At 41.4% G+C, this 23434-nt stretch overlaps 1 protein-coding gene and 1 pseudogene across 7 annotated transcripts in view; both read right to left on the bottom strand.

Moving 5' to 3' along the window:
* Nucleotides 1–23434, bottom strand: part of Rabgap1 (RAB GTPase activating protein 1) — a 163358-nt gene that overhangs the window by 2369 nt on the left and 137555 nt on the right. For all 7 annotated transcript variants that reach the window (XM_071600918.1, XM_027944609.2, XM_071600919.1 and 4 more), the window contains 6 exons: nucleotides 11309–11401; nucleotides 10791–10901; nucleotides 3557–3661; nucleotides 2710–2793; nucleotides 2076–2147; nucleotides 318–515 (listed from right to left, as the gene is read on the bottom strand). In XM_071600918.1, the coding sequence (XP_071457019.1) occupies nucleotides 318–515; nucleotides 2076–2147; nucleotides 2710–2793; nucleotides 3557–3661; nucleotides 10791–10901; nucleotides 11309–11401 (663 nt within the window). The remainder of the gene's footprint in view (nucleotides 1–317; nucleotides 516–2075; nucleotides 2148–2709; nucleotides 2794–3556; nucleotides 3662–10790; nucleotides 10902–11308; nucleotides 11402–23434) is intronic.
* On the bottom strand, nucleotides 19141–20436 carry LOC114100032 (heterogeneous nuclear ribonucleoprotein F-like; annotated as a pseudogene).

Below are 23434 nucleotides of genomic sequence, written 5' to 3'. Positions count from 1 at the left end.
CTTGGGGCTGCCTTTCCCGATTGTCCTGGGCAGTTCCATGAGCCAAGGCTTAGCTCTGCAATCCCAGACCTAGAACAGGAGAACAGGCCTGGCAAAGAGCAGGTGTCCAGGGACAATATACAGTGGGAGCGCAACTGCTGCAGCTCCGGACCTGAACTGCACTGAGATACTGAGCACAGGCATTCTTCCAGGAGGATTATGATGAAAAGTTTAAAAATGATGAAAAAGAACCTATGCTATAAATGTCATTTCTGGGGCTTTTCATCCCCTTCAGGGAATCTGGCCCACAGCATGCATCTGAGTGCCAATGACATTACCTGGATCTTGCACTCAGCTTCCACCAACTGGAGCTTGGTTTGTGCCAGTTCCAGTTCCATCTCTCTCAGCTGGTTCTTGAGGGTCTCCTTCTCTTCATCTGTATCCTCATCTAACATCTCCTTGGTTGAGCTGATGCCCTTCACATGTCCTTCTTTGTTGAAAAATTCCCGGCAGCGTTCACAGTCATCCACCTTTTGCTGTAAGTGAAGTCAGAGATAAAGAGGCAAAGAGGAGAAACCAGCCCTTGGGGACACTGTAAGCACCTCCCCTGGGGGCAGGAGATCCACGAAAGGGCATCTCTGTTGAGCACGTAGCTTCTGACACCTGGCTTTCTTTGGAAACTGGCAGACAACCCACTGGGAAAGCTAGCCCGGCAGTGTACATTGAAAGAAAACAAATATTCTTGTCTTGACCCAGCAGTCACATTTCCGGGGACCCAGCTAAGAAAAGGAAGCAATGACTAGATAAGATTTACCTACAAGGTTTCACTGCAGAACTAGGGATAGGGAAAGGGGGGAGGGCTCCAACGATCCAAGAACTGGGAGAATGAAATATACTGTGCTACGTTTGTTCAAGGAAGAACACGGTTGCTAAAAGGTTTGAGAAAGACTTCCTAATATGGGAAAATGGCTAAATGCTAGTTCAAAGAAATAGGTCACAGAAATATATATAAAATATGGTCGCCAATAATATCCCATGTCATCAAAATAAGGTGCCACTGACTAATAAACATTATTTTATGTTCCTCTTAATATTTTGTCAAGTAAGCCACAAAAAGCTAGCCATCATAAAAAAAGCTCAATTTTAGCAATGATAATGTGAAATAAATACACGTTAGAAGGAATGAAATTTTACATGTTATAGGAAACAGAATAAAGACTGAAAAAAATATACACCAAAGTGCTAGTAATGACTACATTAGCGGGTGGGAGTATAGCACAGGGGTTGGGTACATATTTATTAGCACTGTGCAAGTTCCTAGGTTGAATCTCCAGTATATATAGAAAAAGACTCTCATTGGTGGGTAATAGCATTATAAGGGTTTTTCAACATATTTGCTCTCATTTCCCTAATTTTCTGGAAGCGCATTATTAAAGTTTTAGAATCAGAATATAAATGGTATTTTAAAAATAGACGCTTTTGGTTAAACAATAGTTAACGATGCAGGCTGATGCCACCTTGCTCTGGATGTCATGGTGATTTTTGTGAACATGGCTACGGGCACGAAACTTTACTGTCCATTGAGTTGTCCATGTTAGTACAGCATCTTTATCACTCACCTTGTTAAATCTGACAAAAAACTCTAACACAGATATAGCTTAAAGAAAGTATCAAGTGATAAAATCTCCCTATCTTGGCAATAAAATATTAAAAAATTAAAGTCTTCCTGATAATTTACATCTGCTTCAGCAGAAAGGAGGGGAGGATCTCCACAGAAACTGGTGGAGGAGGAGGGTCAGCACATGATCCTGACCTCTGCACCCTGCCCACTGTCCTCCCAATGACATTTGGAAATCCTGGGGCACTTGTAGTTTGAGACATAGAGCCAGACTCCCTGGGTCCCATCTATCCTCCCTTCCAGAGAAACAGGCAAAATATCAGTTGATAAACACCGAGCCAGGCTGTGACAGGGACTGCGTCTATTCCTCAGCTTCTCACACTTAGTAGTTCAATGCGCCTCATAAAACCTGCTGTGCTGAATAAAGCTATAAAATGAACTAGGTCGTGTACAATTTCTTTGGTAAAGGAAGTCTTACCCGAATTTTCTCAATTTCCACTTTATTAGCGGTCTGCTGCTTCTCCAGTCTTTCACTCAACTGAGAACAGATCTGAAGAAACAAAGAGAAAACAGTAATCTTTGGAGCAATGCAGTCATGTATAGTTTGGCCTTGGTGTACATTGTACAATGGGCAGTTGGAATATGCCAAATGGAACTAACACAGCACTGAACAGGCTGTATCAGGAGGGGTGTGAAGTTGAAAGACTAGCAGAAGCTTCTCCAGCTGTGCCCCCTTTGCATCACCAGGGCTTGCAGGAATCTGCAGATGTACTCAACAGTCAGTGGTTTTGGAACATTTGCAGACATGAAATCCTGGCATAGGAAGGAGCAAGCTTAATGCAGTGATGGTTCAAAACTCAACCAGAGAGAACTGGTTTCCAACCACAAGTAAAACTAAGTCCATAATCTTAGTCTGAAATGCCCCGAAACATACAGTGGTTTTAATTTATTAAGTACCTACTATATGCTGGGCACCATGCCAGGTATTCTACGAGTCTATTTCTCTGAATCCTCATAACAGCACTTTGAGACAGGGATTATTTTTCTTATTTTACAATTGACATTAAGGGGAGAGCAAAGGGAGGGTACACAGCCAAGGTATAGGGACCCACCTGCTTGTAGTCACCGATGATAGAACTGTTTTTTTTAATCTCAGATTCTGCCTTGTCAAGTTCCCGACGGCACATTTCCTTTAACTGAACACATAAGAAAACAAAAATGGATGTTTTAAAAGAAATAACTAACTGCTTAGTGCTGGGCCTTCCAAAAAGTACCTCGATCAACTCAGGAGGGGCTTGAATTCCCACACCTTCTTTCTCTGTCCTTAATCCATTGTTCTTGATGTTGGGAGAGGGACAAACTTCCCAAAATGCCAAACCCCACTTGCAACTGGGGCTTTTGTTGAAGTCCTTCCTGCTGGTGCTACCCCCAAGCTGAGTGTCACCTTAGCTTAGGAGGAGCACAAACCAAACACAGAAACAAGCTAATACAACGCTGCAGCTCTCCTAGCGCCTTGCTGTTAACTCAGAGAGCCTTTGTCACATTCAGCCCAGTCAGTCCCACCTGCCATGGGCAGGGTGTACCCCTGAGGATTGTGGGGAGAGAGGGCAGGGGCTAGCTCCAAGGTACATGGCACCCACAGCTCATCCAGTGACTACGGCTGTGTGTCCTAGTAACTGGAACACTGAGGGAGACCTCAGAGGACAAGGAACAGAAAAGCCAGACATTTCCTCTTCTGTGACACTCCTGTGCTGATGCACAGGAATTTTTCTGAACCCAACAAAGGACAGGCTTTGACCCACTGTCACCTCCTCAACTGTAAGAACCGTTACACTTCACAGACTAAATAAAAAAGCCCTTTGGAGAGAACCTAAGGTCAGCCATCTCCAGGTTCTCCTGAACTCCCACCTCTGCAGCAGGGCAGGCACGGAGCAGCATGGCAGGCAAAGCTCCCCTCACCTGAGCAGACTCCTCTTCCAACCGTCTCTTCTCTTCTTCTGCATCAATCAACTTCTGTTTAGTCATCAGTAGCTCCTTATTCAGTGCATCAGCCTTTTCTTCCGCCTGTGATATTTAAGATGTGCTGTCACGGAGAGAACTAAGCACTGAAGAGGGCTTAAATTACTGAGCACAATCCCATTTTAAGACAGGGAAACTGATCCACATAGGGGAAACCACATGCCCACTGTCACAGTGAGCCTCAGCTCATGTACAATGGTGGGCCAGCCTCCCACGGGGAGTGCATATGGGCCAGGAGTGCATCTTTGGGTAGCAAACAGGCTGGCTCAACTGCCATTGTTCACTGACGAAGTGCCAGACACGCCAGGGAGAACTCTAAACTTCGGGTTCTCTGAGAGACAAAGCATTAAAAGTATTCAGCACAGTGCCTAGAATAAGTGAACTCTCAATAATAAAAGATCCCTGTCATCTTTTTCTTTTTCTGGTACTGGGGACTGAATCCAGGGTCACTTAACCATTGAGCCACATCCCACTATTCTCAGCACTTTTTATTTTTAATTTTGAGGCAGGGTCTTGCTAAGTTGCCGAGGCTGGCTTTGAATTTGTGATCTTCCCGCCTCAGCCCCCTGAGCCACACTGGCATCATTTTAAAATTTTTTTGTGGTACATGGGTTTAAACCCAGGGATGCTTTACCATTAAGCCAATCTCCAGCCCTTCTTATTTGAAAAATTTTGAGACAGGGTCTAAGTTGCTTAGGGTCTCTCTAAGTTGCCCAGGCTGGCCTCAGACCTGCGATCTTCCTGCCTCAGCCTCCCAAAATTGCTGGGATTATAGGTATGTGCCACAATGCCTGGCTGTCATTGTTTTGAACAATAATAATACACTCTGGTTTTCTTCTTCCAAACTGTCTGTATTTCCTGTGCTTCATCCAGTAAGTTCTGCATTTTGCTGTTAAGGTCGCCCCATACAGGAGGTTGCCTCTTTCCTGGCACTTTCTTTTTTCTTACTTTCAATGACCACATTTCACCCCAGTCCTTTTTTCTAATACATGCAAACATCTGGTGGGCATCCATTGAAAAATCATATCCCTGTGTCTGATGTCTGAGCTCCTGACACTGGTCCCTCCCAGGAAAACTGAAGAATGACCCCCTAAACCATGCTAGAACAAGGTCAAGATCTAGATGAGAGGGTCTTTGCTCCACAGGCTTCCTCCCTTGGCAGTGGAGGGAGGCTTCCTTGAACGTGAACAGATTTCCAGAAAACTGGGACCTTAGATGAGGAACTGAGAATTAGCATGACATGCAAATTCAAAAGTCCACTATGTCTGGCAAACTTGACAGGAACATAATTAAATGGAATACCAGAGTTAAGAGCTGCCCTTTCTGGGGATAGCTTGCCATCTCCTTCTCTAGCTCAAGCCCAATTCACAATCAAAGGGGGAAATGAGGAGACTCAAGCAGCAGGGGAAACAACTAGTAAGTAGAATGAAGACTAATTAAAGATTTTTATTCCATTTTAATCAAAGTAACCTATAATTTCTGCTTTAGACTCAGTTAACATCTCATGCACCATGGTGGAGCACCTGGGCTGTGCACTGAGGTTTTCTCCTGTGTCCACTGCCAGAGACGATGATCACTACTGGGACTCTGGGAGGGACAGAAGCACCAGGTGAACTGGGTCTTCTAACTCAGGAGTGCCCACCCTGAAGAAGAAAGGTGAGGAGGTTCTGCTAGGTTCTCAGGGCCCACCTGGCACAGCTCCTGCCTCCAATTCACCAGACTCTGGGCCCAGCATCTGTCCCAGCACTCCCAGAGCTGCCTCTCAGCACTGTGCCATTTGGAAGGTGCACAGAAGCTACTGATCTAATCAGCATCTTCTGATAGCACCACACTCATGAGCAAATGAGAACATCTGAGTCATAAACACAGATAAAGACTTCTAGTCTAGGATTAATAGGGATCAGATTTATCCTCCCATCGTCAACAGGAAACTGGGCAAAATATATGAAGCAACTGTTTTCAGATGCTGAAAACAATAAATGCAGAACTGTGGTTCTTAGGAGAAAAAAACGAAACGTGTGTACTACTCCCACTCTGGCTTCTGCCTGGGTTCCAAGAAGAGTGTAAGGGCCTCAGAAGGTCAGCACGCTGTGGAGGGGATGGCTGAGGTGGCTTGGAGTTGTGAAGCAGAGCTCTGGAGAAGAGAAAGTCATGCAACAGTACAGAAAACTGTAGAAAATCCAAAATTTTGTAAACACATAATTAAAGCAAAAAGAGAGAAAAAAAGCAAGTAGGACAAACAGAAAACAAATTCCTATACACAAAAACTCATTTCAAATATAAAGACAAAGATGTTAAAAATATAAGGATGGAAAAAGATATATAGTACAATGCCACAGAAGTTAGAACGGTTGTATACCTGCCAGATACAGTAGGTTTCAGAACGGTGAGTATTACCAGAGACAAAGAGGGTCCTAATGATACAAGAGTCACTACATGGAGAAGGCATAGCAATCTAAAATTTATGTTGAAGTTCAAATGATGTGAAATGAAACCCCACATAATTGAAAGGAGAAATAGATAAATGCATAAATAGAGAAAGGGGACTTTCCACCCTGCTCTCTCAGTCAGTAACAAGACACGCGGGGAGAAAAATCACTGAATCTACAGAAGGCTTAAATGTAGTCTTCAACCATCTTGCCTGACTGACACAGAGCAGCTGACCCACAGCAACAGGACCCACTCTCCACATGCAGAGTGGTGAGCCATGAGAATTCGTTCAAATGGAGCATGTCCTCCGAAAACCAGAGAACTAAATTAGAAAATAAATACACATTATTTCACTTGTCTAGGTCAAAGACAAAAATCACAAGAACTAAATGAAAATAAAAATACAACACACAATGCAGTGAATATGGAGGGAAACTGTGCTTACATGGAGATAACTAACTTTTGAGTGCTTACTTCAGAAAAGAAAGGTTCTTTTGTGAAGAAGAAATGGAATTTTCAACCTTCCTCTTTGAGAAGCTAGAAAAAATGTAAATTAACCTAACAAAAATAGAAGGAAAAAATAAAAAGCAGAAATCAATGACAAACACCAGAGAAAAATCAATGAAACTAAAAGCTGACTTTTGAAAAGATCGATCCAACTGATAAAACTTCTAGTTAGATTCAGGAAAAAAACATAAGTTACCCAATATCAGGAATAAAAGAGGGACATCGCTTCAGACTCTACAAATACTCAAAGAAGGAAATAAAAAGTTTATATCACTGTACTTGACAACTACGATGAAATGGATAAATTACTTGAAAGACAAACCATAAAAATGAGCACTGAAGAACCAGAAAATCTGGGTAGCTTTATTATCTAAAAAGAAATTGAATTCACAGTTAAACAGGTTTCTATAAAGCCAATTCCAGGCCCACATGACTTCAATAGGGAACTAAAGATTTAATCAAAGAACAATCCTTTGTAGAGTCCTTAAGAAAACAGGAAGGAACACTTCAAGCCTAGTTCATTCTTTGAGAGCAAAACTAGACAAAAACATTACAGAAAATTCCAAACACTCCTGATGCACATAACACTAATAAAAATGAAAATGTTTAATTAAAAAAATAGAAACTCCAACTGGGCTTATCCTAGGATTGTTTGGGTGGTTTACACTTTAATTTACTTCACCATATTAATAAAATTAAGGAGAAAAACTAAGCAACAAGTAACTTCTACAGATGTAGGAAAAGCATCTGACAAAGTTCATCATTCATCATGACAAAAACTCTCAGCAAAGAGGAACAGAGGAGAACTTTCTCAGCCTGCTCTGTGCAAAACCCATCGCCAATATCTGGAAGAAGGCAATGACATCTACTTTCTCCATGCAACAGTGCTCTGAAGATCCCAGTAAGGGCAGTGAGGAAAGAACAGCTGGAAAGGAAGTGAAACTGTCTTTATTTGGTGATGACATGATTGTGTTGGGGGGAAAACCTAAGTGGTGGGGGGGAGGAAGCACTACTAGATTAAGAAGTGATTTCAGCAAGGTCAAAAATCAGTTGCAGGGCTGGGATGTGGCTCAGTGGTAGAGTGCTTACTTCACACGTGGGAGGCACTGGGTTCAATTCTCAGCACTGCAAATAAATAAGTGAATAAAATAAAGGTCCATCAACAACTAGAAAAATTTAAAAAAAAAAAAAATCAGTTGTACTGGCTGGGCGCTATAGCACACGCCTGTAATCCCAGCCGCTGAGCAGGCTGAGGCAGGAGGATCACAAGTTCAAAGCCAGCCTCAGCAAAAGTAAGGCACTACACAACTCAGTGAGACCCTGTCCCAAAATAAAATACAAAATAGGGCTGGGATGTGGCTCAGTGGTCAAGTGCCCTAAGTTCAACCCCTGGTACCTGCCCCCTGAAAAGAAAAAATCAGCTGTACTTCTACAGACTAGCAACAATTGGAAAATGTAATTAAGAAAACACCACCACTGATAATAGATTAAAACAGGTTTAAGTCTTACAAAACTGACAACTAAAAAGCACTGCTATGAAAAACACCTTATTCAGTGAAAATTACAACATGCTCATGAACTGGATGGCTCAATCATTGTTCAAATGTCAATTCTCAGAAAAACTGATTCATAGATTCAATGAAATCCCACTAAAAATCTCAGACGGCTTTTATTTCTAGAAACTGACAAGTTAATTCTAATCTCTATAAAGAAACACCAAGTGACTTTCAAAAACATCAAGGTTGGAGGACTCACAGGACCCAATTTTAACATCTATTATAAAGCCACAGAGTGGTACTGGCATAAGGACAGCCATACAGATCAATGAAGCAGAAAAGAGAATTAAGAAGTAAATCTGCACACAGCATCAACTAACTGATTTTTGATAAAGGGGTCAAGGTAACTTAATGGACAAAGTTGAGCAACGTGTTCAAGGTCACAGAACTAGTAAGCAGGTGGGCTCCTGAGTTGGTTTCCTTTGATCTCATGTCATTCTGTTTTAAGGCAGAGGAAGAACCACACCAGGGGGGATTGGGACACAGTCCTGTCAACCCTCTGCCTGGGACCTTCTGTAGATTCCCTCTCAATTCTTTCAGCACCAGGGTCAGTTCTAGCCATCATTCCCACTGCACAGGGGAGAAATCCTGACTGAAGTTACTTAGGGAGTAAAGGGCTGACGTGGAATCTCTCCACAACTGTTGTGTGAAGAACAGCAAAAGTGACAGGTGATGAGTAACAAAAGTGATATAAAATCAACTGAAATACACAGAGGCTTCTGGACATTGTGTAAGCCGTGCTATCGCTTTTTTTTCTGGGATGCAGGAAGGGGAGAGTTGAAAGGAATGAAGTTCTTTTGAAAACCTGAGACCCTGAAGTCAAAAGAAAGGTGAGTGGACCCACAATTCTCACTGTGGTGACAGGAAGAACTGAGCTGATTTTTGGTGATGGTTCCAAACAATCCAGAGAGATGACTAACTTAGAAAGGAATGTCTCCTGACCCTGTAGGCGCTGGAGGAGGCTGCTGGGCCTGCTGAGGACTGGGAGCTCTCTCTAGGTTTCAATCTGAGGGTTCTGCCTCTGACTAGGTGGGTGACTGTGTGTAAGATATTTAATTCATTTTTGCCTCAGTTTCCTGATCAGTAAAACAGGCATCAGGATACCCCTTCTACAATCTGGGCTGTTTGAGGATTCAGCAAGAAGGTGTATATAAAGCACTCAGTGAAAGGCCTAGCACTTGTCAATGTGTCAGAATCATTAGTCATAGCTCCTTTCTCCTACTTATTATGGGGACAGGTGGTATCACAGGAAGAGGCCTGGCATTCCAATTAGATGGGCCTCAGTTAGACTCAGCTCTGCTTCTTTCTGGGTGCTTCAAGTATCAAGCTTTATGACTTAACAAAAAATTCCCATCCATTAATGGAGCCAATGTTACTATCCTTAAAAGGCTGAGGCAAGGAGAAGAGGTATCAGAGTTTAGTGAAGTATTTATAAATAAATGGTGCCTGGCAGCACAGATCCTCACTAAAAGGGAACATCTATTATTATTGTTCATTTCTGATGTCAGGTATATGACTTAGTTCTTTTGACTACTTTATCAGGATAAAGACACCTTGAAAAAGGTTTCACACTGTTCAGGGTCAGGTTTCAAGTGTTATTACTAGTGTCATCTACACTCTAATACATAAGATTTCATATACTTTTGGTGGATGTCAAGAACCTCCTGAAGTTCATGGACTCTACAGAGTCAACATATGGAAAGTGAAACCCCAGTAAACACTCAGCAGCCTGAACCTATCCCTATCCCTAAGAAACCAACAAGCAGAACAGTAATTCCAGGAGCCTGGTAAGGAAATCAAAGGTAGAAGCCAACAGACTACAGCCCAAGGTCAAATCAAGTCCATTGCCTATTTTTAAATACCATTAATTAATTAATTAATTAATTAATTTTTTAGTGTGGTGCTGTGGATCAAGCCCAGTGCCTCATGCCAGGAGAGTGCTCTATCACTGAGCCACTTCACTGGCCCCTATCACGTATTTCTGTAAATAAACTTTTACTAGAAAAGAGCCATGTTGATTCATTTCCATCTTGTTTGTGGTTGCTTTTACACTGATGTCATAATTCTAAGTAGTAGCAACAGAGACCATATGGTCCACAAAACCTTAAATACTTACAATCTATCCCTTTCTAGAAAAAAAAGTTTTGCTAAGCCTGAATTAAGCCATGAATGAGAACCTGTGCTTTATCCAAGGGAAGCTTGCAATATAAGAAAATAGAAAAGCACCCTGCCAGGAAAAACAATCATCTCAAATTTTTCAGGTTAGGAGAAGCAAAGGAGAAGAGAACAGGGGCAGGGTGTAAACTACTGATTACACATTGTTCAGGCACTGAACTGTATTCCAATCAGCAATGGTTATTCAATTGGTACAAAATACACCAGATAACAAAATCATTTCTTGTCTTGGGGTGGGGGGAAGTTATGTGGATAGCCTCAGAATCAGTCAAAAGGTCTCTTAATCCCAGGATGCCTAGGAGCTGTGTACAGGAAGAGAGGAATATGGTGAGGAGGCTTAGGGGACAACCAGGATACCCTGGGGAAGGAGTGACGCACAACCAACTAGCAAGCTGTTATCAGAAGCTCTGCAGGTAACTGGAGATTAAGCAATGAACTGCAAGGATTCCAGTCGCTGAAGAGAAGTATCTCTGTGTGATCTTTCCCTTCAGACCTGTCACACTTACATTATCCAGGTCCTTCCGCAGAGCAATCTTGCTAGTCACCAGCTCATGAGCCAGGTCATCGTTTTCCTGTTCCAACCTCATGTTAGCTTCTTGTAGCCGCCTATTCTCCCGCTGAAGGGCAGAGAGAAACCAGTTATACACACAACAAAACCAAACGGAAACCACAATTTCTCAGAGCTAAACCTCAAAATGAATTTCTGAGTCCTATGGAAATAATAAAGAGATGTGGCTGGTCCTAATGTGTCTCCAAATAAACAATCTCCTATTTTCTATCTCCACAAATTAATACTTAACAGATTCCAGTGACCTTGTCAAGCAGCTATTTCTTATTAACTCTGATGAAAGGCCACTGAATTGCAACAAACTAGGCAGTTGGTTTAGAGCAAAACAGATCTTGCTTTCTCATTTGCAAACTCAAACTGCAACTTGAGTTCAGAAACAGTGGAACTGAATTTTAAAAAGTATCTGACATGAAAAGTCAAAAGTTCTTATGTCATCTAGCTCATAAGCAAACAAACCTCAAATCGCTCAATGGGGTCTTCTCGTTGGGCCTGCTGTTCTCTCATGTTGTGATATTCTTTTTCATATTTTTTCAGCTTCTTCTGACCAATCTGTAGAATAAACCACAGCACAAATTAAGAAGAATCAGAACATGGTGATGTTTCAGTACCTGTGATAAAGACTAACTCTCCACTCAACCTGGGTGACTCCAGATACTACAGAAGTGGTGTTTCCCATTTTGGATATCATCACAGCAGGAAAAGTGAAACCCAGTAAACGCCCAAACCTTAACAAGAATTCAACTTTGCAGCCCAGAACCCTGTTGGGGATATTTGGTTCCTAAGGTCTTCACTGACAAGTATTCAAATAAACACTGTACAGATGGCCCCTTCAGAGTTCTGGGTTCTAGTTGCCTCTAGTAATAATAATAATAATAATAATAAACTACCATTTTATTTAGTACATACAAACAGCGTTGCTAAATTCTATAACAAGGAGTTATAGAATTATCCTCATATATAGGCAGGAAATTGAGCCATATGGAAGTTATACAACTTGACCAAGGTCACTCAACAAGGGAGTGGCAGATCTGGAATTTGAGGCCAGGATGTTGAACTCCATTTGAAGTCCAAGCTGTAGCCCCTTCATTCTCCTTCCACTTGTCCATCCCTTTTCCTGTCTACCAGCTCCTTCTGTGCTACTTCCAAAGAGGCACAATTCCCTTTGACTTTAAGCACATCAACCTGTGGGCCACTGCACTGAGAAGCCCTTTTCCCCATCCAACTCTTGTCCTCTTTCTCTCAAGCCTTTTCTTACCAACCACAGGCTTGTATCTTCCACTCCACAGCTTCACAACCTCCTTACCTACTGTCTCTCAATCAGGCTTCTGCTGAGTGCTCAGGAGAAAGGCGGTTCTTTCTCACTCCATCCTAGTGGGTCCTACCGCTCCCCTGCTCGAACTTTGCAACTCCTGGATTTTCATGCTTCAATGCGACAAACGCTCCTTTTCCTTCTAGGAAACTTGTCTCTCTTTTTCTATTTTCTTGGCTCTCCTACTTCCTATCAGCTTCCCTCTTTTTTTTACTGGTTGGCCCCCTCTCTTTCTCCAGTCCAGATGCGATTTTTTTTTTCTTTCTGAATTATCCATGTTAACCTATCATGATTTGCAATTCTCTTTTGTTTGATTCCCTCTTTTAAACTATTATCCATTTCATATGGTGTTTTTTAAATTATATTTTTTTAAAATTATGAGATATAACAAATAGAAAAGTGATAACAGGCATGTAGAGTTTAAAGAATGACTATAAAGCCAACATTTTTCCCTTCTCAAAGCTTCAGTTGTTAGCAATGAACAGTTGATCTGCTGTTGGCTCCCAGGTCCAGGAACCAGAAGCTAGTCTAGCTCAACTTTTTTTTTTTTTTTCTACAGATTAAAAACAGAGACTTCAAAGGGGATGAGATGGGTCCAGATTTGCAGCATGTTCGTGTGGCTTCTCCAGTTCCCTGTTCTGTCCCCATTTCTGTCATCTTCAAGCAGCCCAGTGTTCTTACTCCTACTGGCTCTGTGGATGCCTCTTTAGTTTGGAGGCTCACAGGTCTTCCTCAACTGGAGCTCTCCTCTGAGGACGTGCCTGCTGCAGGAGAGCAGGAGGCCAGGAAGACAGCCCTATGCTCGGGCTGCAGTCTGGAGAAAGATGCCTATCAAACACTTACGGTAAGCTACAAGCTGGGCAGTGACATCTTTCAACCCAGGTCTTTGTGGTTTAAGGCCAACATTGGGGTAAACTTTTTTTGTGTACCTAAGTGATTCACAATAAAAGCACCTAAATAATATATCTGTGTAATCAGAAAATTTATAAACCACCTTAACAAATCGATAGTAGGGGAACAGAAAATAAATGAGGCTTGTGGGTAGCAAACACTTCCCTCCCAGTGCTCTTCGCAGTCTTGGTAAAAGGGAAGGGAGGGTGGTGGGTATTATGTGTTCCCCAGCACTTTCTAAAAAATAACTGACACCAAATCCTATAAAACATTTCCCAACCTTAACAAGAATTCAACTTTGCAGTCTTATGCTTGGATAAAGAATTAACATTTCCCCCACAAATATACATTTTAAAAGACTAATTGCCAAATAATCTTTTACATTTCATTATCCCTGACTAAAACTGCCTCATTCTCACAGAAAAAGACTTGACTCTTACTCAAAAGCTGAGGAGTGCCTGGGAAATGCCAGACCCTTTACATACACCATCTGATTGGTTCTTACATTTTTGTGATAGGATGTGGGCATTTCTTTTTGCTTTTCCCATGTTTTCTGCATTGAACATAAATTATTTTTATAAGAAATAATAAACATGCTATTTAAAAATAAATTCTCACAATTGTTCTGAGCTCTTTAAGACAAGGCCCTGCCCTTTTCTCTAAATAATGGCCTCCCCTTTCTTCAATTGGTCCACAGGGGTCACTTCTCAGGGATGGATATACACAAAGCTCTCCCACCTTCTCCAGAGCTTGCTGGTCCAGAATTCTGACCTCTTTACCAGCTCAGCATCTCTCATCCTCCAGCCTTACTCGTTTTCAGTTTCATTCTTTCTCCCTCAAATGCCTCACTGCCTAACCTCCCAGCCTCACTCCCACTAAAAACAACACAAACACACACCATGACTTCTCACAGACTCACAGCTGATGCTGACTTTTGGAGCATGTGGTTGCAAACCAGAACCAAATGGTTCAGGCTATTTCTGAGGCAAAGACCCTGTCAAAAAGATGCCTGTCTTGTGAATGCGGACCAGGAAGTGCCAGCAGCAGAAGCAACAATTCAAATTTCAAGCCTCCTTATGAGGCTGCAGCCAGGAGAAAGCAGCACCTCTCAGTCTCCTTGTCACATTATCAATATCTTCTCCAGGCCAGAACCATCTCACTTGTCTCTTACCATGTACACAGGAAGAGCCAAGAAATGCTTTCTAAATTAATGAGAAAGGACCCCCTGTTCTCTGCACTGACCATTCTTCTGAGTGGAAATGGTAACCCGAGTGGATGTACAGTGCAAGTCTCTTCCTTCTGCTGGGATGTATCTGGCTCACGCCTATTCAACTTCCAGTTCAGAATCCAAAACCACTTCTGGAACCCTTCCCTCACACTCCAGGCCAGGTCTTTTCGTTATATCTTCTTAGAGTATCAACTGAATTCCTCTCCACAGTACACAATTACTTAAGTGCTTACTTCCCACAGGGAAATATACTACTTCTATTTTGCTAACTGCTGTACCTCCTCCAGTGCCTAGCTCAATGCTTGGAACACAGTTGGGACTCAGAAATCAGATGTTAAACAAATCAAAAGTAAAAGAGTGAAGGCCTTCCTTTCCACCTAGTAAGGGTGCAGTAGAGACATTTACATTTCCCACTAGTTGAGACAACCACATGCAGTGCTCACTGCTACGTATTAGCAATATGAAATGTACCTAGCTTCCCATATGCAAACTTCACAAAGGCAGGAACTTCATTCATTGTGAAATTCCTAATGCCTGTCCTATAGTAAGCATGAAGGCACTTAATGAACAAAGACAAAGTCTCTACTCTTAGAACTTCCAAGATTCAGTCAGGTGTAGCAGCCAGGCCTGTAACCCCAGCTATTCAGGAGGCTTTCAAGTTCAAGCCTGGGAAATTTAGCCAAACTCTGTCTCAAAATAAGAAATAAAAAGGGTTGGGGATGTATCTGAGCGGTGGAGCACTTGCCCAGCATGTGCAGGGCCCTGGATTCCATTCCCAGTACTATAAATATACATGAGTAAATAGATAAATGGATTGTAGGGGAAAAAATGCCCAAGATTCATTTTTGTCTCTTACTTATAAAAATGACACTATAACTGACTTAAGGAAACAAGAAAAGCTGTAGATTCAGCTTCCGAGCTCTGAGTCACACCCACTGTTAGCTGACTTCTTTCTGAAGGCTTTGGAAGCCATAGGTTCACACAGAGATACTTTTGCTCTCAAATAAAAATCAAACTTGAAATTCAATCCTGTTCTGTTTAAATGTACCTTCACAGGGAAAAGAACCTTAACAAATTCCTGGGAGAAGACTGGATTTGTAATTTGGGTAAACCAATTTTATACCCCAGCACAATTAGCCTAGTGGCTCCTAACATTGTTAGAGACAGCACCACTTTGAAAGTCTCTTCAGCACATGGCTCTTCACTTTTTGAACACAGAAGTCAACCCTCCCTCCCTCCCCACAACAAAGTGTTCTACATCCCATTTCTGAGGACTAATGGGCCCCTTGAGGTCAATCCTTGGTCCCAGGTTAAGAAACCTTGAATTAGGAGGTAGAGATTTGTACATCCCAGTTTGATATTTTGGTATAAGTGCAAATTCAGCCTAGAACACCTCTCCTTTGGTCACTCATGGGTCATAAATCTGTCATAGGAAATTGACAATGTGCTCTTAAACTATATGCTACTTGTCCTAGGGAAGCTGGTCCCTGTTCAGCCTCTGAAAAAGGTAGTGCCACCAAGGATGGAAAAAGAAAGTGTCTACTGGTGTGTGTGGAAGAAAGGTGGTACAGTCTGTTCACTTAAGAGCTGAACTAGGGCTGAGCACGGTGGTGCATGGCCTGTAATCCCAGTGGCTCAGGAGGCTGAGATAGGAGGATTGCAGGCCAAAGCCAGCCTCAGCAAAACTGAGGTGCTAAGCAACTTAGTGAGACCCTGTCTCTAAATAAAATACAAAATAGGGCTGGGGATGTGGCTCAGTAGTCGAGTGCCCCTTAGTTCCATCCCACTACTACCCCCCCCACCCCCTGCAAAAAAAAAAAAAAAAAAGAAGAAGAAAAAAAAGAAAAAGAGCTGAACTTGGTGCTGGTGACAGACCAAGGCTCAAGTCCTGGCTCTGCCAGTGACTAACTGTACAACTGAAGCAAGATGCCTAATCTCAGCCTCAACTCCATAAAAATCAATGGTCCTTATGAGAACTACTGTTATGAAGATTAGATGATGCAAAAATGTATATGCAGTGCTCAGAAGACTGCCTGGTATTTTTGTAGTGAGAGAGACAGTAATAGCAAGGTCTTTTCAATAAAATAGTAGTTATTACTTGTTGGTGTTCTTATTATCTGGCGTCTTGTCCTGATATCAAGAGAAGGAACAATTCTTTGAACATGTGCTGCAAACAGTGAGTCATTCAGACAAGGTCCATTTAACAAGAAAAGCAAGAAATAGGCTGCCCTTTGGAAGAGGAGCTGATTTCCAGATCTGGCTTAAGCATGTGTTGAAAAGGTCAGAACCCCTGCAGGGTTGGAGTCATAGGGAGTCCAGCAAAGGGAGGTTGAATGTTAGTTGCTGTACACGTTGTGTGGCTGAATGGCAGGGTTCAATAAGAAAAGGTCTGGAGATCCCAACTAGAAAATCCTGAGTGTTTTGTGTGGCAGGATTAACAGGAAGCTAAATAAATCTGATATATACCCACCTTCCTGCTTAAGAATGCTGGGGCAGGGATTGTGCTTTTTTCAGTTGCTAATTAAAAGAATCTGATTTACGCAATATTTTTCAAGATAATAAAATGTCTCTATACCTTCTATTTAATTCTCAAAACAACTTGTCTCTATACCTTCTGTTTTATTTAATTCTCAAAGCAGGGATTATTCCCCCACTTTACTGATAAGGAATAGAGATCTGGATAGATAACTTCTTCAAAGTCAAGGACCCAGTGTTAAGTGGCAACACTAGCACAAGAATACGAATCTAGGGTGATTCTTATTCCATAATTATCTGTTTCTTATAAGTACTGCTACATAGGAAAATTCATCAATGCTTGTTTAAAGTCCACTGACTTAGGACAGTACTCTGGATGCCTGATCAGAGGTTGTCAAAACAGGACAGCCAAAAGACCACTGGTGTTTGAAGGATGTGAGCAGCGGTGACTCACTGGAGGGAGGGAAGGTTGACTTCTGTCTCTCACTACAACCCTGCTGTGCAACTTACCCAGGTCATGGGTCATGCAACAGAGGCAAAGTCAGGATAGGAGCCAACCCTTTGGAACTCCATGGCCTGCACTCTTAACTGCTTGAAATGAACAAACATTTCATTTAATTTCGGCATTTTAAAATTTGTTTTTACACTCAAACTCTTTGAAAGATCACAAAACAGAATTAAGGCATTTTGATTCTATTATCAGAATGTTTTTCTAAAATACAAGAAGAAAATTAGTAGTGGAGGCCACAACAGGTAAGGACCAAGATAAGGACCAAGGGACACCAGCTTATTAAAGAAAGAAGGTAGTATCACTGCTGCCCTTGCATCAACTGGCAACATTTAGGCTGTTACAAAGAAGAGGGCACCTACTCAACTATTCCCATAAAATTCTAGTTAAAAGGTATGAACAAAGAAACAACATGGTAGTGTGGTCTAGTTGAAAGGACATCTGAATTTAGCTACACTGTACAGAGTAAGTTTCAACTTTGACACAGACTGAATTATCCATGATTACATGATCAACATAAAAAAAGGGAGCCAATTCAAAAGCAGTTTTTGTTCCATTTGTTCAATCCTTCATTTATGGCAAAGCACAATGACTATATATGCATTGAGTGTAGAGTCTGAATTTCCTGGGATCCAAACCCAACTCCATTGCTTACTAATACTCTTTGAAATTTACTTCAATTTTCTAAGCATCTCTCTAAAAGGACCACAATAGTAACTGTAAGGATTAATTCACTGTATGACCACATCAAGAAATAAGACTGAGAAGTCAGTGCCCTCATGGGGCTTAAGATCCTAATGTACACTACTAATCACACAAATGATCTGAAAAGAGAATGAAGTTCAAACTAGCATAGCTTTTAGCTCTTGAATAAAAATATGACCTAAGGGCAAATACTAACAAATGCCAAAGATCTTTCTGCTTCTCCAAACAACAAACTTCATTAATCTAGAGATAATGCTATTTGGTTTTTGTAAACTTTTTGCTTATAAGTAGTCTGCAATCTAGTACATTCACTTTTTCTTTGAAATACCAAATTCGAAGGAGACAATGGTTCAGAAATTCCATTTTGTCTCAGGCATAATTCTAAGCAAGTACACACAAACAAATTAGGCCCCATTATTCAGGTATGATTTAAGGAACTCACTGAGCCATCTCTTACAGCATATAGTTCTTGCCTCTTCTAAACTACTATCACACATAAGACTTGTCAAAAATCCTTACAAAGAACAAAGAAAACACTTCTCAAATTTCTTTGTGTATGTGAAAAAGTCATTATTTTAAGAAAAAAATTTAGTTAACAAAAATTTAACAAGTTTCACTTATCAAAATACACCCAAAAGGAAATCACAATACCAAGAAAGCTTTAAGTCAAGGCCTCACCAATTCCTATAGATTAGTATTGTGTCTTAGTTCTCAAAGCTGACTTTAAAAAGCTTAATCTTAATCTAAAAATTTTAAATAAAGAAGAAAAAAAATCAGAACATGAGAAATGTTTCTCTTTGAATTAGGGACCTAGAACCTTTGAGTTCTCCCAAAAAAGTACATCTTTCCCAATGTGTTCACTGTGGTGTTGTGTAAAAGTCCACATTCAACATACTTAAAACTACTTTAACTCAGATAACATCACTCTGAAGAATACTACCAAAATGTTAATCAAGAAAAACTGAAGAAAGTAATTTTTAGTTTACTTAATATCACATGATAGAAGAAAAGTTTGCATGAGAAAACACTGCAGAGGTAATTTTTAAATCCAGATTTCACCAATTCATGGTGCAAAATAAGCCCCACAGCTTCCTCTAGTTATAAACTGCTTTTCACTGCTTGTTGACTGCCTGTGAAAATTTGATTGAAATAAATCAAATGTTACTACAAAACTAGTCATATCCATGCATGCTGTTCTGACTGTTACAGCCAGCCCCATAACAGCCACTCACTGATTGGCTCTCCAGGCCACTATCAGTGGCCTGGGCAGCTGATACCCCCATGCCCTGCATTACCTGGATGCAATAAGCCCCATTGCTGGCCCCTGTCATTGAATTCAGGAAGAGTTCTATATACCTGTGCTGCATGTTGGCCCTGTCTTTTGACATAGCTGCTACAGCTTCTTCATGATTGGCAAACTCAACAACTATTTTGCCTGTTATTCTACCATCAGGGCTGATCTCAATGTGGACTCTCAGAGGGTTGAGTGGAGAGAAGATGTAAATGTTATTCTCAGTCGCTTTGTAGGGCAGCCCCCCTTGAATGGACACAGTTACAACAATAAGATCACAATGTTAAAACACAACAATGATAAAAGTAACTATTTGTTTCCTCTGCACCATGAATTCACCGACTCCATATCTATGGTCATACATTCCCAAGAGACAGTAACTGAGGTCTCTCCCAAACAGGTTGATGGTAAAGCCATAGCCATCACTCAGGCTGCTGTAGTCTTCATAGCCTCTATATCCTTCACAAGAGGCACTAGATCTCATCCTCTCCAGGCCCACCTGCTTTACAATGCCAATGTACCTCCGGGATGTACCAGGCTGGTCACAGGGCCACTGCAGACATGAACTTCAGAGGTGGATCAGACTATGATCTAAATTCCTCCTTACTTCATTGTACCTATGCCCTATTCTCTCCCCGTGCTTCCCTAGAGCCTTTTTAGCCAATTCCTGTGAGCAAACTGCACAAAGGCCTCCCCTATAATCTTGCCCTTGGGGTCCACAGGCAATGTGATATTGTTTGGCAGAATTTCCAACCCTGAGAAGAACTGAACAATTTCTTCCTTTGTGCATCCAAACAGGAGTCCCTAAAGCCACACGAAGCAGTTTTGGCAGTGCTGGCACTGTATGGACCACTTTGCTTCAACACCCAATCCATCTTGGTTCTATGTGACTTGAATATCTCAATGTACCGGTGTCCCATAATTTCCCTGTCTTTTTTCAGGGCCAATTTTACATCATCTTCTGATTCAAGTTCAACAAAAGCCTCACCCCCCCTGCCTGGCTTGTCTAGTGTACTTGAAATGGACACCTGCAACCATCATGGATCAGGCAGTCAGAGAGAAAGTTCTCCATGTTCTCCATTGATCAGGAGCAGGGCAAGCCATGGAACTTGACCACAAAACCTTCACCTCCCTCAGGGCCTACCAGCATCACGAACACTTGACAAGGCAGATGTCAGACAAGTTTGGGCACAGATTTCTCAAGGAATGATGGATGCTGTCATTGGGAGACCCTTAAAGTAGGTAACAAGTTGTCCACTGAGGAAGGGAGGTCTGATTTCTACTTTCACTAAGCAAGGGTGGCCTGTGGCCAGAGAATGCAAATTCCACCCAACACTTAAAAAACGTAGAAGTCTCTGGGGAAAGTCCAGGTGCATCTTTTTTGTTTTTATCCCATGCGCAGCTCACCATGCCCAGGCTAGGCCATTGGGTCTCAAGTACAGGAGAGGAAGCTTCAAATTTCTTGAATCCAATTTTAAGACACAGGATTATTTTTTTCAACCAACCTTTCCCCCCGACACCAACAAACTATGCATGACATAGTTATGCGTATGAAAGCACTGTGGAACTCCCAGGGCTGTTCATGATCTAGAACAATACATTTAAAGTAGACGTGGATATTATATCAGCAGTGGAAGGAAACAATTTTTCTATCTCACATCACTGACCCATAAAGGGAAAGAACACACTTGACAAAAACAGCAAAGTGAGTCTTGATGTATATTAAGTTTTATTTTAAGAACAGGGAATTTAACTCCTCAAGAAAGAAAAGATTCCATAATAAGTTCACACTTTAAGGAGAAAGAAGGAGAAAGGGAGAAATAAAAGGTCTGGAAAAAAAAAAAAAGTAAAGAGGCCCAAGTCAGGCATGCAGATTGACAGAGAAAGGAAAGATATGTGGGCAGAGAATGAAGTCTTTTTGAGCAACACACCCATCTTGTGGCCATTTCAGATATTGCCACACCAAATTTAACTCTCATTAGACTTTTGCAAAAGAGGCAGCAGAATGGAGTAGAAAGCATTAGGAATGTGGAATCAGAAGTTCTACTAAGGTTCCTATCACTGTCCCGCCAGTACCATTTGAGTAAGCTACATGACTTCCGTAAGCTTCTGTTTCCACACTTGGTACACCCTACTTATTGAATACTGGGAGAAAGAAAGAAGATGTTTGTAAGAATTACACAAATACCAGAAATTACAGCAATAAGATCACAATGTTAAAACACAACAATGACAAAAGTAAACTATTCGTTTCCTAGGCACATGAAGCAAAGTGCTCCTAATTCCCACCTTAATCAGGGAATACAACTGAGTAAACCAAGCAACAATTTAAAAATAATGGAACAGGATATCAACAAGTTGCACATCCAAAGTTTCCTTTGCAAATTCCATGCCAGAAGTTCAAAAGTTAGCTTCCCAACCATTCACAAATCATGAAGTGCCTTTTCCATGTCTAAAGGGGGCTCCAAGCCACAGATGATTTGGAGCATTCTGTGCCAACTGAGGCCTCCTACCTCATGCATGCCACAGCATGCACAGATTGAAGTGCACTTGCCAGTGATTCTTTTTTAACTTTGAATTGGCACACAATCACTGTGAATTATCACTTTGACAATAACTGGCTCAACTACTATCTCCATCTCCCTTAATATTTCTTGGTATTGGAGCCAAGATTACTGCCTATAATCCCAGTAGCTCAGGAGGCTGAGGCAGAAAGACTGCAAGTTCAAAGCCAGCCTCAGCAACTTATTGAGGTCCTAAGCAACTTAGCAAGACCCTGTCTCAAACTAACAAACAAAAAGGGCTGGGGATGTGGTTCAGAAGTTAAGCGCCCCTGGGTTAAATTCCCAGTATTCTCTCATGTCTTGGTGAATCTATAGGCTTTCCATGCTATGACTGAATTTCAAGAAAAAAATTCTTATTTTGTCTAAAATATGGGTAAATAGGGAAAATCATCCAAAGTGTACCTCAAATATGCAAAGTTCTCCAGGGCTAGAAGGAATTATTTGTTTATGCACAAAATGCATGTGCTATAAAGACACCCTGAAGACAGCCTTGCTAGCTTTACTTTATTCTAAGTGCAACAAGGGAAGAAAAAAAAAAAAAAAAGATATCAGATACCTTTTATCTGGACTATGGAAATAAAGAATTTATATACTATTAAAGTGATTCAAGCTAATGAAAATCCAGACTAAAGCCTCTAGCTAGAAGCTATTTTTTAAGTTTTGCCCAAATTCACCTTAAATCCTCCTTGTAAAACACTTTAGAAAAATTCAACAGCATATTCATTCATTCAATCAGTATTTGCATGCCAGACCCTGTTCTTGGTTCTAAGAATTCAGCAATCTCTTCTGTTGCAGGGCCCCCACTCTAGGGATAGAAAATCAGATAGGGTATGAGACAAGGGCATAAAGGGCTGGGGAGACTGCTACTTTTGATATTGTGACTACAGAAAGCTTCTGATATCTGAGCTGAAGACTGGATGAGGTGACAGTCCACACAGACAGCTAGGAGAATGTGACAAGCCAGGGTAAAGGCCAGAGGGGGAGAACAAGCTTGGCATGTCCCCAAACAGTGAGGTGGCCAGGGGGATCTGAAGTCAAAAGAGCAAATGGAGAAAGCAGCATGAGATCCCAGGCCAGACCTTGCGGGTCATGCACGTGACTTTGTCAGGACTTGCAGGACATGGAAGGAACTGTGAGTTCTGTTGTAAAATAAGAAGCCATCAGGTTAAAAAAAAAAAAAAGAGGGGCGGGGGGTCTTATGAAAATGGAAGGGAGACCAATAGGGTAGAGGAAGGGGTGGGAGACGGGGAAGTATCATGAAACAAAATCTACCAAATTATGCTATGTCCATGTATGAATATACCACAGTATTATACATATAATTATGCACTAATTAAACTACTAGTAGTAACAACAACTATAATAGAGGGGATATCAGTAGAGTTAGAGCAAGTGGATCAGGGAAAGGAGGAGGGGAGTCAAAGGGAAGGTATTAGGAAATGAGAATAATCAAATTGTGTTATGTACATGTACATATGTGGATTAATGAATCCCATTATTATGATTACAATCACTAATACACACACACACACACACACATACACACAACCTTTAGAAAGTTTTAAGCAAGGAAAAAAAGGGACAGAGAAAAGTCAGCAAGGAGGCCCACCA

The sequence above is a fragment of the Marmota flaviventris genome, chromosome 13, assembly GCF_047511675.1.
Source record: "Marmota flaviventris isolate mMarFla1 chromosome 13, mMarFla1.hap1, whole genome shotgun sequence".
Taxonomy (NCBI): Eukaryota; Metazoa; Chordata; class Mammalia; order Rodentia; family Sciuridae; genus Marmota; species Marmota flaviventris.
This window is presented reverse-complemented; position numbering and strand designations above follow the sequence as displayed.